General features: G+C 39.8%; 1 protein-coding gene and 1 non-coding gene across 4 annotated transcripts in view; one reads left to right on the top strand and one right to left on the bottom strand.

Moving 5' to 3' along the window:
• HAUS6 (HAUS augmin like complex subunit 6) overlaps positions 1-16,822 on the bottom strand; it is a 50,798-nt gene that overhangs the window by 11,527 nt on the left and 22,449 nt on the right. For all 3 annotated transcript variants that reach the window (XR_010123475.1, XM_063650526.1, XM_054500644.2), the window contains 4 exons: positions 15,788-15,981; positions 13,489-13,615; positions 11,916-12,018; positions 5,540-5,621 (listed from right to left, as the gene is read on the bottom strand). Coding sequence is in view for 2 of the 3 variants with exons in the window: in XM_063650526.1 (XP_063506596.1) it covers positions 5,540-5,621; positions 11,916-12,018; positions 13,489-13,615; positions 15,788-15,981 (506 nt within the window). In the remaining variant the exon portion in view is untranslated. The remainder of the gene's footprint in view (positions 1-5,539; positions 5,622-11,915; positions 12,019-13,488; positions 13,616-15,787; positions 15,982-16,822) is intronic.
• LOC129044767 (U6 spliceosomal RNA) lies at positions 9,182-9,283 on the top strand. The gene has a single exon (XR_008504766.1). It is a non-coding gene; the product is annotated as a U6 spliceosomal RNA (small nuclear RNA).

The raw sequence follows: 16,822 nt of genomic DNA, 5'->3' as shown, positions 1-16,822 counted from the left end.
ATTAATAGCATTGCAAATATTTTATATCATAGTAAATGTAATTTTCAAACTTTTTCAAATATGCACTCTTAGAGTCTTTGCCTACGTTCCAAACATAATTCAAAATCACTGCAATCACTCAGGCTTCAACATAGCATTGACAAATATAATCCAGATATCAAAGGCAAAGGACTGATCATCTACTAGATTTTGGGGGAAACTTAACATTAAAATTATCAAAAAGCCCCCTGAAACAGAGCCAGCAATCTATGGACCAATGCCACTAACGTGCCACCACCACAAGAAGGTAAGGACAAAGGCTATGTCTTTCCCTAAGGCTATTCCCAGAGGCTAACACAGTGGTTGGTAGTGCAATACATACATGTTAACTATTTGATGGATTGATGGAATCGATGAGTAAATGCCACTTGAGAATGGGGTTCTATAGGTGACAAGTGTTTCCATCTGAATGATTCTTGTGGAACTTTATAGCAGAGAACAATGGAAACATTCTGTACCCTCCCCTCTCTCATTTCTGAACTGGCAACATGCTACTAAGCCTGCTAACACCTAAGACAAGTTTAAAGCAGCCCTGGCTCAGTCTTTATACTTCATCCATTTGCCATGCCAAGATTGAGGCCCATGAAATCCTAGCACTGTAACAAAACAGAAGAAAGGATGGTGATCCCCTTGTGGAAATTTATCCTAAGGGAAGAACATAAGAGAAAAAAGAGGAACACACTTTTTATAGTAGTAAAAAATAAAACAGAGAGAAAATTCAAGTCTAAAAATAAATGCAGTGTTACAAAGCTATTATCAATGAAAATTGGTTAATATGTTATTTAAACATACAGATAGCCAAAAAAAATCACAACCGTTTATACCATGTTAATGTTCTAAAATTTTGGGCTGGGCGCGGTGGCTCACGCCTGTAATCCCACCACTTTGGGAGGCTGAGGCAAGCGGATCACCTGAGGTCAGGAGTTCAAGACCAGCCTCGCCAACATGGTGAAACCCCATATCTGCTAAAAATACAAAAATTAGCCAGGTGTGGTCATGGGAGCCTGTAATCCCAGCTACTTGGGAGGCTGAAGCAAGAGAATCACTTGAACCCAGGAGGCAGCAGTTGTAGTGAGCCGAGATCGTGCCATTGCACTCCAGCCTGAGCAACAGGAGCGAAACTCCGTCTCAAAAATAAATTAATAAATAAAATTTTGTACTTTAGAATTTTGCATTTTAAAATTTGTATTTAGATTGTATCCATCCTTTGATCACAGCCAAATTTTTTTTTTTTTTTTTTTTTTTGTGAGACAGATTCTCACTCTGTCGCCCACGCTGGAGTACAGTGGCGGGATCCTGGCTCACTGCAACCTCCGCCTCCTGAGCTCAAGCACTTCTCCTGCCCCAGCCTCCTGAGTAGCTGGAATTACAGGTGCCGACCACCACACCTGGCTAATTTTTGTAGTTTTAGTAGAGACAGGGTTTCACCATGTTGGCCAGGCTGTTCTCAAACTCCTGACCTCAGGTGATCTGCCTGCCTCAGCATCCCAAAGTGCTGGGATTACAGGCATGAGCCACCATGCCCAGCTAGAGCTAAATTTATATATGGTGGTATACAAAGCCTAGATAAGAACTTGAAGTGGGGGGGGAGTTACAAGTGATTCCTTAAAAACTTTAACCAATTATTTCTCATTTTTATTTGCTGTTGTTGTTATACCAATAATTAGGAGAAAAATAAAAATAGAAACTATAAAAAGAGAAAGATATGAGACTAGAATTCAATTTTTAACACAAATGACATTTAGCTGGCACGTAGGCAAGATCATACTGCCCTCCTTATCTTTGAAATGTGGTACAGGAGAAAACATAGAAGTTAGATGTCTAGAACAACAGCATCATTACCATTAGAAATATCATGGAACCCCCCCCACACACACACACCGACACAAAAAGCCATTGCAAAGAAAGCTAATGCTCACAGTGTACAGCAAAGGCATCACCAATTGCTGAATTCTGGTTTTAAGTATAATGCAGCCTCCATGAGCTTGCTCTGATCAGAACCAGAAATGAAAGCCAGGCGAGGTGGCTCACATCTGAAATCCTAGCATTTTGGGAGGTCGGGGTGGGAGGATCACCTGAGCTCAGAAGTTTGAGACCAGCCTGGGCAACATAGTGAGACCTCATCTCTACAAAAAAAAAAAAAAAAAAAATTTAATTAGCTGGGTGTGGAGGTGCATGCCTGCACTCCTAGCTACTTGGGTAGCTGAGATGGGAGGATCACTTGAGCCCAGGAGATCAAGGCTGCAGTGAGCTGTGATTGCACCACTGCACTCCTGCCTGGGTAGCAGAGCAAGTCCCTTCTCAAAAAAAAAAAAAAAAAGCCAGCAATGAGATTTATGGAAAAGACTACATATCTTTTGGTATCCATGAATGACAACTGCATGTGATAGGGCTGATAACACTCTCTAAAAACTACATTCTTTCCATGCTTTTTCAGTTGAATAGTTATATTGATCATATCCACATATGAATTTCCCAGTTAACTACATTATTACTGATAAAAGATGATGTATTGCAGATAAAATAGTGTAATTGCTGAACTACATGCAAAAAAGGTATTATTTTCTTTCATTAAGTACAGTCCACCTATGTTACATATTACTGATGGAACATGTAACTACATATACCTTTAACAGTGAAGAATTCTGAGCAGACTACTTCCACGTCCCAGAAACTTAGCTTTTCACAGGCCTTCTGTTTTATTCCGATATCTAGCAATGATAATCTTTCATATCCCATTAACCATTTATCCCTCACCACCAGGCCTTCCCCTACCTCCCTTCAGTATCTCAAATCTATAATTAAAATAATCAGGATTATTTTATAGTCCTGATTTTTAATTCTTTTAATTAATTTATAATCCTTTTAATTATAAATTTATAATCCTTTTAATTAATTTATAATTAAAAGATTCAGGAGCTTAGAAGAAGACAGATGTGGAAATCAAAGTATATCTAATAGAGCTTCTTTTTCCTATATTAAGAGTTTCCATTTGAACTAAATTCTTAGGGGTTGAGTTTCTGGCTCTTACAGAATTCTGATAGTATCTTGGTACAAAATTCTTCAAAAAGAATTTTTTTTTTCTTTTTCAGATAGAGTTTCACCTTATTGTCCAGGCTGGAGTGCAATGGTGCAACCTCGGCTCACCGCAACCTCTGCCACCTGGGTTCAAGCAATTCTCCTGTCTCAGCCTCCCAGGTAAGTAGTTGGGATTATAGGCATGTGCCACCACACCCGGCTAATTTTTTGTATTTTAAGTAGAGACGGGGTTTCACCATGTTGGTCAAGCTAGTCTCGAACTCCTGACCTCAGGTGAGCCACCCACCTCAGCCTCCTAAAGTGCTGGGATTACAGGCATAAGTCACCGCACCTGGCCCCCCCAAAAAAAAAAGTTATCTTGAGGTTTAATGGGGTTCATGAATAAAATCTGCTATATGTATTAATCTAGTATCCCCATCAATCTTTAGTCCAGCAAAACACCTTAATCAAAATATTTAGTTTGCTCTCTCAAGGGAAGACATATCAAAAACATAACAGTTTGGGAAGCACCAACCATACCCTCCCCTAGCCTGCCATAAAAAGAATTGTGATATGAGTGTAAAATGGGTAGGCCAGTAACTTTACTATCTCTTCAACACCAGGTCCTCAGAGAAGATTTCATTATTTTTCTTTAGGCACTCAAAAAATTAACATCAAATCCAAATAGACTAAAACACGGTTCTTCCACAACTAGTCCTGACTGCCTTGAACTAGATTACTGCAGAACCAATTACCAATAACTCAATTTTACAAAAAAAGTTTTAACTCTGGTTAGTGTTACAGCTTATTAACTTAGTAAGATTGTATAGAATGATTAGTGCTTCATTTAAAATTTAGCATTTTCTTTTATAATTTTCCTAAGTATTTTATTTTCATCTGTCCCTCATCTACTTGGGGAAGTTGTCATGAAAGACACGTATTTAGGTTAAAAAACAATAAAACAAAAAAACACTAATAAAGGAAAGTTTCTTTGTGTTGGATTGCTACTTAATAATGCTTAATTTCAATGAAGAACTAATATGTTCCCCAATCGGATTACAAACATTTAGTTCACAGATTTTTTGCTCATATAATCTGTAATTAGTCCAAAATGGGATAATAGAGAAAAAAAGGCAATAAAGAAAATAGGAATATTACTGAAGGAAGTTAGAACAAAATTCAGTTTTTTCATATGTTAAATCTGGTGGTTATAGTAAATCAGAAGCTGTCCAATTTTTTTTTAAGCATGGAACTCTTCTTATCAAATAGTTTACCAAACACCACAATATATAATATATATAAAAGAGCAAGTTGCCCAAGGCTAAAGTGGGAAAAGGTTGGACCAGCCACGGGTTATGTTAGATTCATCCACAGCACCAAATGGCACTATAGGATGTAGTCTGAAAACTATCTGGACACGATGATCTCAAAGGCCCCCGAACACTTGAACTTAGAGTAGTTTCAAAAAAGTTCACATACATAAAAAGGCAAAAACTCTCAAATTTGCATTAGATAATTTCCAAATAATCCCCATGAAACCCAATATTTAGATAAAGAATAGAAGGGGAAAAAATGCCCATGTATCATAAATGTTGGATCTTTTCTGAAAATGTGGGTCTGTGGTAGAAAAATATTGTCCAGTTAAAAGGGCAAAATTGGCCGGGCGCGGTGGCTCACATCTGTAATCACAGCACTTTGGGAGGCCAAGGCGGGTAGATCACCTGAGATCAGGAGTTCGAGACCAGCCTGGCCAACATGGTGAAACCTCACCTCTACTAAAAATACAAAAATTAGCCAGGTGTGGTGGCAGGCGCCTGTAATCCCAGCTACTTAGGAGGTAGCCTGAACCCAGGAGGGGAACTGTTTGAACCCAGGAGGCAGGGATGTTGCAGTGAGCCAAAATCGCGCCATTGCACTCCAGCCTAGGAAACCAGAGCAAGACTCCATTTCAAAATTAAAAAAAAAAAAAAAAAAAGGCAAAATTATGCACTATCCCAGAGTAAATAAGATTGGAAACTGGTTTAAGACGGGGGAATAAAATTAATATAGTAAAAAATTAATATAAAAATCAAATTTGGGTCAGGCACAGGGGGTTATGACCATAATCCTAGTACTTTGGGAGGCCCAGGCAGGAGGATCACTTGAGGCCAAGAGTTAAAGACTAGCCTCTGCAACCTAGAAAGACCACACCTTTTGTTTTTCCTTTTAGTACAGACAGGGTCTTGCTATGCCTGGACTGGTCTAGAACTCCTGGGCTCAAGCGATCTTCCTACCTCAGCCTCCCAAAGTGCTAGGATTACAAGAGTGAGCCACTACATCCAGTGATTGGTGCATTTTAACAATCCTCTTGTAATACAGAAAAGTTCTCCAACTCCCCAACCGACCCAGAAGTCCAGCTGGCTTCACCTCTCATTTCCATCTCTATTTTTTATAAAGTAAGAGTTTTTTAATGTTTAACAAAAGAAAATCAAATTTGTTTTACCTGTTGGCTAGATCATGTAGAGCTCCCAAGGTATCACTGTCTCCTCTGCAACCATTTTCTTGGTTATGTTGCTTATGTGTATCTAAAGAAAATTAAAAATTGGTTACTCTTTAATTATGTTTGTACATTCTAACATTCAAGGATTCGTTGAAATTCGAGAACAACTTGTAAACAGAAGAAAACAGAAAAAACAAAATATGAACACTAATAGGAAAACATAATTATTCAATTGATAAGTATAAAGTGATGAGCAGAAAAGTAATAGAGAATATCTAGCTTTTATAAAAGAAATGATGGCTAATACTAAAACAAGTTTCTCAAAGACTAAGAATCCATAATTCCCCAGTGTTACATGCTTCATGTTTACATACACAGATCATGAGATTATCACAAAAGCCAGCAAGGCCAAAAAGTTACAGTCTTAGCATATTTCAGTGCACATTTATGGTTATCAGTCAACCTATATATTTATTATTCAAACTATGACTGAATAACTACATGCTACTACCATACCAACAATGGGAGAAAGAAATGAAAGATGGAGACGTTGCCTCCGAAGAGTCAGTCTAGGAAAGGATAGTGATGAGTCAAGTGTTATGTTATACTTCCACAGTATTATGACAGAAGTATATACAGAATTTAAGGAGGCAGAGGAGAGACATCCAGCCCAGACTGCAGAGTAGGAAGAAGGCACGAAGGTACTGAGAGAACGAGGTACAAGTTGCTATGATGGAGCACAGGGTACATCCAGTGGAAGCATGGTGGGAAATAAGATTGGTGGAGAAAGCCATGGCTGGATTACAGAAGATCTGATATTCCAAGGGCTCGACCTCTTTCGACATATTACCTTCTGAAAGGCTTTCCCCATTTGTACATGACCAAAGTAGAACACAAGCCATAATGAAAGATGACACCATGAAAAACAGGCAGTTACAGAAAAGAAGTAAGGATTACAGAGGTAAAAAGTATATACCTATGACTACTAAATACTAGACAAACAGGTCAAAAAGCAGATTAAACATAACTAAAAGATAATCAGTGAGTTATAGGAGCTATCTAAAGAAAATACCTAGAATGAAGCCAGGAGATACAAAAAAAGTTGTAAATATGAATGAGAAGTTAAAAGATATGAAAGACAGAATTAGAAGTCCCAACAATAGGAGTTTCAGAAGGAAAGGATCAAAAGAATAAGAGATAAAGTAATATTTTAAGAGATATTGGTGAATAAGTTTCTAAACTGAAGATATGAGCTTTCAGAATAAATAAGCACACACAAATCCCAAATAGGCTAAATAAAACAAAACTACATTTAGATATATCCCAGTGAACCTGCATAATACAAAAGAAAAATATTTTCTTTTTTTTTTTTTTTTTTGAGACAGGGTCTTGCTTTGTCACCCAGGCTGACTGCAGTACCACAGTCATGGCTCACTACAGCCTCGACTTCCTGGGCTCAAGCGATCCTCCCACCTCAGCTTCCCAAGTAACTGGGGCCACAGGTGCATGACACCATGCCCAGCTAACTTTTTGTGTTTTTTTATAGACACAGGGTCTCACTATATTGCCCAGGTTGGTCTCCTAGGCTCAAGCAATCCTCCTGCCTCAGCCTCCCAAAGTGCTGGGATTACAGGCGTAAGCCACCACACCCAGCCAAAGAAAAACCTTAAAAGCAACCAGAAATCAAAAATTAACTAACTATAAATGGGCCAAGCCCAGTGGCTCATGCCTGTAATCCCAGCACTTTGGGAGGCCAAGGTGGGCGGATCACCTAAGCTCAGGAGCTTGAGACCAGCCTGGCCAACATGATGAAATCCTGTCTCTACTAAAAATACAAAAATCAGCTGGGCATGGTGGCACATGCCTGTAATCCCAGCTACTTGGAAGCCTGAGCTAGGGGAAGTGCTTGAACCCAGGAGGCAGAGGTTGCAGTGAGTGGAAATCATGCCATTGCACTCCAGCCTGGGCAACAACAGTGAAACTCCCTCTCAAAAAAAAAGAAAAAAGGAAAAATTAACTAACTACAAATGGGCCAGGTACGATGACTCACACCTGTAATCTCAGCACTTTGGGAGGCCAAGGCGGGCAGATCACTTGGGGTCAGTAGTTCAAGATCAACCGGTTCAACATGGTGAAACCCCATCTCTACTAAAAATACAAAAATTAGCTAGGTGTGATGGCACCCGCCAGGAATCCCAGCTACACGGGAAGCTTAGGCAGAAGAATTGCTTGAACCCAGGAGGCAGAGGTTGCAGTGAGCTGAGATTGCGCCACTACACTCAAGCCTGGGTAATAAAGACTCCATCTCAAAAAAAAAAAAAAAATTAACTACAAATGAATGACAATTAGACCAACAGCAAATAGCCTCAAAAACAACAGAAAACAATGAGATCATATCATCGAAGTCTGAAAGACAAATAAATTTCAATCTAGAATTCTATATCCAACTAAACTATCATTCAAAAATGAGTGAAAATGAAGACATTTTCAAAGAAAGAACGAGAATTTTACTATTCAGAGTCCAAGAACTAAGCATATACTTTGAGATACACTTCTCAAAAGGAGAAGAACAAAAGAATAGACCAAAAAAGTCATTAATCATGTTGCTCAATTTAAACATAGTAATTGTTAAAAACAATTTCTATCAATGTCATTAAAAAAAGACAGGCATTATTCTAGAATAAAAGTTACTAAGAGAATAAAACAATCACATGTAATGAACTAACCCTCCCTGGATCCTTGTTTGAAAAATACAAACATTAACAAAGAACCTTTTGGAAGATAATAAAAAATTTTCATTTATAAACTTTAAAAAAGAGGAAGAACAATATTACATATTGTTTATAGGTCTATACATATGTAATAAATTTATTTTATAAACATACATCAGAATAAAGTAGATTCAGAATAGTGATTACCTCTGTGAAATCAGTAAGGAAGGTGAAGAAAGGTGGATATCCAAGGATTAACTACATATGTACATTTTAAAAAACCTAAAGTGAATATTGCAAACCTTTGCCAAAAAGAGGTGTTTAATAAACAAGTATTTATATTATTCTCTGTACTTTTCAATATGCTGAAATATAATTTTAAAAAACATTTTTAAAGTAAATTAAGATGCAATATGTAACGTATAGGAAGGCGGAAAAGGTTGTTTTACCACAAAAAATATAATGTTGAAGTAGCCCAGCTCAGATCAAGGTTCTATACTAGGAAAAAAAAAAAAAGGACTCCCAAGAGTACAACTTCCAATTGGACTTCCTAAACAGACACATTTTCCCTCAGTATAAAGGCAAGTAGAGAAACCTCCAAATGGACATGAGAATTTCATAGATTCGAAGGGGTAAACTAATCCTGGCAAGAGTGCAAAAGCCCTTTCCCAACTGAAATGAAAACACAACACAACCTCAAGAGCTCTGTTGACTAGTGGATCTCAAAAAAAAAAAAAAGAGAGAGAAAATAATTCAAAAATAAAAAATAAAAGTAAAAGAGAGAAAAACAAAGCCAAGAGCTATCAGAAGAATTCTACCAGAATTAAGGGCTGTCCAAAGCCACCATGGAACCAGAATGCTCTATCTGAAGCTCCTCCTCATTTATCAAACCACGCAGCCTTTTCTTTATTTTTTTTAAGAGACAGGGTCTCATGCTCACTTCAGCTGCACATATAGTAAAATTGGAACAATACAGAGAGTAACATGGCCCCTGAGCATGGATAACACTAATTTTTAATTTAAAATAAAATTTTAAGTTAAAATTTAAGAAAAAGGACTGGGTGCGGTGGCTCACACCTGTAATCCCAGCACTTTGGGAGGCTAGGCAGGCGGATTGCCCAAGCTCAGGAGTTTGAGACCAGCCTGGGCAACACGGTGAAACCCTGTCTCTACTAAAATATAAAAAATTAGCCGGGCGTGGCAGCATGTGCCTGTAATCCCAGCTACTGGGGAGGCTGAGGCAGGAGAATTGCTTGAACCCAGGAGGCGAAGGTTGCAGTGAGCCGAGATCGCACCACTGCACTCCAACCTGGATGCAGTGAGATTCTGTCTCAAAAAAATTTAAGAAAAAGAGAAAGAGAGAGAGAGGGTCTTACTCTGTTGTCCAGGCTAGAGCATTGTGCAGTGGAGCAGTAATACATCATTGCAGCCTTGAACTCTCAGGCTCAAATGATCCTCCTGCCTCAGCCTCCTGAATAGCTAGGACTACAGACACACACCACCATGCCTGGCTAATTTTTCATTTTTTGTAGAGAATGGGTCTCACTATGCTGTCCAGGCTGGTCTTGAACTCCTGGGCTTAAGCAATCTTCCGCCCTAGGCTTCCCAAAGTGCTGGGATTATAGGTGTGAGCTGCTATGCCCAGCCCCATGCAGACTTTTCTATGTCTTCTCTTCTGGTTGCACCTAAACTGAGCCTTGCTCTCTGGTCTATAATCTTTCCCAACCAGTGTCCTCCCCAAATACACCTGACTCTCAAACCAATTACCTATCCCAGTGATTAAGTCCTGTGCTAACTGCTGTCATGACCTTTCGCCTGACTGAACTACAGCCTACAACTATTACCTGCTCCTATTTGGCTATATGTTTTTTATTCATTCATTCCTTATCTATCCTCTATTTACAGAACCTAATTGTCTTGTACACATGTGCTAATTAACACAGGTTAATTATTGTACTATTCTTTCATGTTAAAAAAAATTGTGAGCTTCCACAAAAAACCTGTACAGAATGTTTATAGAAGCATTACTCATAATAGTCAAAAGGTGAAAACAACGCAAATGTCCATCAACAGACGAATGGATAAACAAAATGTGGTAGAGGCATACAATGGCATGTATTCATAAAAAAGGAATGTAATACTGACTGATACATGCCACAACTTAGATGAACTTTGAAAACGCTACGCTAAGTGAAAGAAGCCAGTCACAAAAGTCTATGTATGATATGATTCCATCCATATGAAAATCCAGAACAGGGAAATCTGGAGACAGAAAATATCTTCATAATTGCTTTGAACTGGAGAAGTGAAGGGGGATTGGGGGGTGATAGCTAAAGGGTATGAGGTTTCTTTTTCAAGTGATGAAAATGTTTACAATTGTGATGATGATTGCACATATTTGTGAATTTAGCAAAAAGCAAGAAATTGTACATTTTCAATGGCTGAATTGTATGATACGTGAATTATAGCTCAACAAATCTGATTTTTAAAAACTGAACGCTGATACACGCTCCAAGATGTAAAAAACTTGAAAATACTGTACATGTGGTGCCTCACACCTGTAATCCAGCACTTTGGGAGGCCGAGGAAGGAGAATTGCTTGGAATCAGTTCAAGCAAACATTGTGCAAAGTTAAAAACAGTGCAAGTGAAAGAAGCCAGAAACAACAGGACTCATATTATATGACTTCATTTATATGAAATATCCAGAACAGGCAAATCCATAGAGATAAGAAGTACATTAATGGACCGGGCACAGTGGCTCACACCTATAATCCCAGCACTTTCGGAGGCCAAGGCGGGCGGATCATTCGAGGTCAGGAGCTCAAGACCAGCCTGGCCAACATGGTGAAACTCCATCTCTACTAAAAATACAAAAAAAATTAGCCAGGTGTGGTGGCGCATACCTGTGATCCCAGCTCCTCAGGAGGCTGAGGCAACAGCGTTAATTGCTTGAACCCAAGGTACAGGTTGCAGTGAGCTGAGATTGCGCCACTGCACTCCAGCCTGGGCAACAGAGCAAGACTCCATCTCATAAAAAAAAAAACACAAGTACATTACTGGCTGCCAGGGACTAGCAGGGAAAATGGAAGTGACTGATTAATGGGTTAGAGGGTTTTTTTGAGATGATGAAAATATTCTGGGGGCTGGGCTCAGTGGCTCATGCCTGTAATCCCAGCACTTTGGGAGGCTGAGACAGGTCAATCATTTGAGCCCAGGAGTTCAAGACCAGCCCGGGCAACATGGTGAAATCCCATTTCTACAAAAAAAAAAAAAAAATACAAAAATTAGCCAGGTGTGGTATCCCAGCTACGTGAGAGGCTGAGGTGGGAGGATTACTTGAGCCTGGGGTGGTCAAGGCTACAGTGAGCTGAGATTGTGCAACTGCACTCCAGCTTGGGCAACAGAGTGAGACCCTGTCTCAAAAAAAATAAAAGAAAAAGTTCAGGAACTAGATAGTGATGATGACTGCACAACATTGTAAATGTACTAAATGCCACTGAGTTATATACTTTGCAATAACTGAAATTATGAATTTTATGTTACATGCATTTCACCACAATAAAAAAAAATGGAGGAAAAAGATAAGGAATTTAAAGAACTATTATTACAATGAAAAAGAATGACAGGAAGGAGGTTTCAAAGAGAAAAAATAAATAAATAACCAACCTCGAAGTGAAGCAGGATACTGACAAAGAATACTCTTTGCATACACTTCTTCTGAGGCAGGATCAAACGAAAGGGGAGACATTGGTGGTAAAAGATCTACAGACTTAAAACAGAAAATTCACAATTTTGAAGTAAACATATTTGCTAACTACCACAATAACAATGCTCAGTTAATCTATGAATAGATTATCTTCTCAATAAGAAAGACGGAATTACCAAGCATGTATCAGATAACTATTTTTATTTATTTATTTTTCTTAAAGACAGGTCTCAGTCCCTTGTCTAGGCTAAAGAGCAGTGACATTATCATAGCTCACTGCAGCCTCAAACTCCTGGACTTAAGCAGTCCTCCCACTTCAGCCTCTCGAGTAGCTAGGCCTACAGAGACACACCACAACACCCAGTTTTGGGGGTTTTTTTTTGGTAGAGATGGGGTCTCACTATGTTGTCTAGGCTGGTCTCCAATTCCTGGCCTCAAATGATCCTCCTGCCTCTGCCTCCCAAAACAGTGGGATTGACATGTGTGAGCCACCACGCCCAGCCCTATAACTATTTTTAAAGCAGAGTACAACATTAGGAGCAAGGGGGATTACTTAGTCCTTGAATTTCTCAAACATCGTAGTACCTCACATCAAGAGGAGTCTTGTTTTCTGGCTGGGCACAGTGGCTCACGCCCATAATCCCAGCACTTTGGGAGGCAGAGGTGGGTGGATCACCTGAAGTCAGGTATTCGAGACCAGCCTGGCCAACATGATGAAACCCCATCTCTACCGAAAATGGAAAAATCAGCCGAGCGTGGTGGCGGGCACCTTTAGTCCTGGCTACTTGGGAGGCCGAGGCAGCAGAACCACTTGAACCTGGAAGGCAAAAGTTGCAGTGAGCTGAGATTGTGCCACTGCACTCCAGCCTGGGCAATAGAGCGAGACTCTGTCTCAAAAAATAATAATTGTTTTCTTTTTAATACAATCCTTCGAATCTAAAAATATTAACTGTAAATGACAACAGCAACTTATGGATATTATATTATCTATATATTTAGAAAAATTACAGAAACCATAACATAGAAACTTTAGACTCAAATGCAAAGATGACATACATACAACATTTCTAGGTCATCTGTAACACAATAAATTCACAAATTGCCATATATGAAACTATTCTCCAAAAGGCAAATTGGCTGAGTGTAGTGGCTCATGCCTGTAATCCCAGTACTTTGGGGAGGCCGAGGCAGGAAGATCACTTGAGCCGAGGAGTTTGAGACCAGCCTTGGCAATATAGGGAGACTCTATCTATAAAATTAAAGAAAAAATTAGCCAGGCTTGGTGGTGCACACCTGTAGTCCCAGCTACTCAGAAGGCTGAGGTGGGAGGATTGCTTGAGCTCGGAAGTTCAAGGTTACAACAAGCTATGATCATGCCACCATACTCCAGCCAGCTATGATCGTGCCACTGTACTCTAGCCAGCTATGATCGTGCCACTCTACTCCAGCCTGGGCAACAGAGCAAGACACTGTCTCAAAAAAAAAAAAAAAGGTGTGTGGCAGGGAGGGCGGGGGCAAGTCAACATTACTTACTGGAATCCAACCTTTAATTAGACTGAAAGGAGACAAACCAAGAAATTCTTTCCACTTTTTATGCCATTCTCCTTGCTTTTCAACAACAGAATGTCTTATAGTTGTGAGATCATCTTTTATTCTATACCTATAATAGCATAAAAAAACTTTATTCAAAATATGAAGATACAAAAAAAGCACTGAGTAAAATTTAAGAAAACAACAATAGTTGTAGAGAAGTGGAAGGAAATAGAAGTGAAAGTTCAATCAATATACCACATATAAATTAAATAAACTCTCACAGGTGAATATTCAGAACCTAAAATACCTTTCTCTTTTTATGACCATAAAGAAGGCCGGGAGCAGTGTCTCATGCCTGTAATCCCGGCACTTTGGGAGGCCAAGGCGGGCAGATCACCTGAGGTCAGAAGTTCAAGACCAGCCTGGCCAATGTGGTGAAACCTCGTCTCTAGGAAAAATACAAAAATTAGCCGGGCATAGGGGTGGGTGCCTGTAATTCCAGCTACTAAGGAGGCTGAGGCAGGAGAATCGCTTGAACCCAGGAGGCAGAGGTTGCAGTGAGCCGAGATCGTGCCATTGCACTGCATGCACTCCGGCCTGGGAGACAAGAGTAAAACTAAGTCTCAATAATAAAAAATAATTAATTAATTAATTAATTTTTAAAAATTAGTTTAAAAAAAAAAAAAAAAGACCAGAAAGACGCCGGGTACGGTGGCTCACACCTATAATCCCAGAACTTTGGAAGGCCGAGGCAGGTGGATCACGTGAGGTCAGGAGTTCAAGCCCAGCCTGACCAAAATGGTGAAACCCTGTCTCTACTGAAAAATAATAATAATAATACAAAATTGGCTGGACATGGTGGCGCACACCTCTAATCCCAGCTACTCAACAAGCTGAGGCAGGAGAATCACTTGAAATGAGGAGGCAGAGGTTGCAGAAAGCTGAGATTGTGCTATTGCGCTCCAGCCTAGGCAAAAAGAGGGAAATGCCGTCTCAAAAAAAAAAAAAAAACACAAAACAATAATACATCTATTACTCCTTTCTATTATTTTTTTTCTTTTTTTTTTTTTTTTTTAATTGAGATGGAGTCTCACTCTGTCACCCAGGCTGGAGGAGTGCAATAGCACGATCTCAGCTCACTGCAACCTCTGCCTCCCAGGTTCAAGTGATTCTACTGCCTCAGCCTACTAAGTAGCTGGGATTACAGGCACACGCCACCAGGCCTGGCTAATTTTTGTCTTTTTGGTAGGGACGCGGTTTCCCCATATTGGCCAGAATGGTCTTGAACTTCTGACCTGAGGTGATCCACCTGCCTCAGCCTCCCAAAGTGCTGGGATTACAAGTGTGAGCCACCATGCCCAGCTACTCCATTTATTTTTAAGATAGAATTTTTTCCTTGCCCTAAACTTGAGTAGAACTTTCACTCCCACTCTCTGTCCATTCCTATAAGCAGCCCATACTTTCTATTCTTTCTGGTTAATTAAAAAACTTTTCGAAAGGCTGAGGCAGGCAGATCACCTGAGGTCAGGAGTTCGAGACCAGCCTGGCCAACATGGTGAAACCCCATCCCTACTAAAAATACAAAAATTAGCCAGGCGTGATGGCACGTGGCTGTAATCTCAGCTACTCGGGAGTCTGAGGCAGGAGAATCGCATGAACCCGGGAGATCACACCATTGCACTCCAGCCTGGACAACAGAGCAAGACTCTGTCTCAAAAAAAAAGGGACGGGGCTTGGTGTTTCACGCCTGTAATCCCAGCACTTTGGGAGGCCGAGGCAGGCAGATCACCTGAGGTAGGGAGTTCGAGACCAGCCTGACCAACATGGAGAAAACCCATCTCTACTAAAAATACAAAATTAGCCAGGCATGGTGGCACATGCCTGTAATCGCAGCTACTCAAGAGGCTGAGGCAGGAGAATCACTTGAACTCAGGAGGCAGGGGTTGTGGTGAGCCAAGATCGCGCCATTGCACTCTAGCCTGGGCAACGAGAGCAAAACTCCGTCTCAAAAAAAAAAAAACTTTTCTAAGGTTTCATGATTAGACCCAACAAAAGAAAACTACAGAAAAGCTAAAATTATTTCACAAAACAATTATTCAGGGCAAATCATTTATTCCATTAATTTTCCTTTTCCTTTCTGCTTCATGTATATCTCCAAGAGTTGATTATGTAAGGTTTCTGAGTATTAGAATTCTTATACTTGTTTGCCAAAGCTGAAGAGCTATTAAAGTTATACAAGTTTTGCTGAGAAAACCACCCTACTTCTCCCACAGTAAAATAACAGATCTTTTTAGTGTACCTCATATGTTTCAGATCTGATAATCTTTCCTTCTGAAATTTGGTCTCTTTTTCAAGATAGTGAAGGTCTACCATCAATCTTGCTTGATCAGCCTGACAACGTTCATATTTCATCACCTTCAAGACTTCATTTAATAACTGAATAACTGTTAAGAGGTTCAGTTTTCCAGCCTCATAAACATTTCCTATGTGCAACTAAGGAATCAGGAGAAGAAAAAATTGGTGAACTATAGGTTGTTACAATAAACTATTACATAAAAATATTTATGTTTTTTACTATTGAAGTTTACCTTAAAGAAGAGGGAAAGGCCAGACACGGTGGCTCACACCTGTAATCCCAGCACTTTGGGAGGCTGGGGGCGGGGGGGGGGGGGGCGGTGGATCGCCTGAGGTCGGGAGTTTGAGACCAGCCTGACCAACATGGAGAAATCCTGTCTCTACTAAAAATACAAAATTAGCTGGGCGTGGTGGTACATGCCTGTAATCACAGCTACTCAGGAGGCTGAGTCAGGAGAATCGCTTGAACCCAAGAGGCAGAGGTTGCAGTGAGCCGAGATTGTGCCATTGCACTCCAGCCTGGGCAATAAGAGCAAAACTCCATCTCAAACAAAAAAAAAAAAGGGGGGGGGGGGATCAAATACCCCCAAACATAAAATGACGTAAATAATTTTGGCCCAATGAAAACTACTAGGAAAGAATAACATGCCTTGCTACATTTTTATATTACACAAAAGGTTGAAAACTAGAATAAAAGAAATGTTAATAGATGGAAAGAAAAATATTGAGCAGAAACAGCAGGTTTAGTGAAAAGACCATAAATTCATTTTTTAACAGAAGTTACAAATCAATGACCCCTAAAGGCTGTATCTGTACTTAAATATGTTTCTTTGGCTTGCACAGCTCTATGTCTTAAAATCATTTGAATTAGTTGCCAATTGTTTAATTTTAATTTTAATTTTTTTTTTGAGACAGAGTCCCACTCTGTCTCCCAGGTTGGGTGCAGTGGCTCAATCTTGGCTCATTGCAGCCTCTGACC

This window comes from Pongo pygmaeus, chromosome 13 (genome assembly GCF_028885625.2).
Source record: "Pongo pygmaeus isolate AG05252 chromosome 13, NHGRI_mPonPyg2-v2.0_pri, whole genome shotgun sequence".
In the NCBI taxonomy this organism is placed as follows: domain Eukaryota; kingdom Metazoa; phylum Chordata; class Mammalia; order Primates; family Hominidae; genus Pongo; species Pongo pygmaeus.
This window is presented reverse-complemented; position numbering and strand designations above follow the sequence as displayed.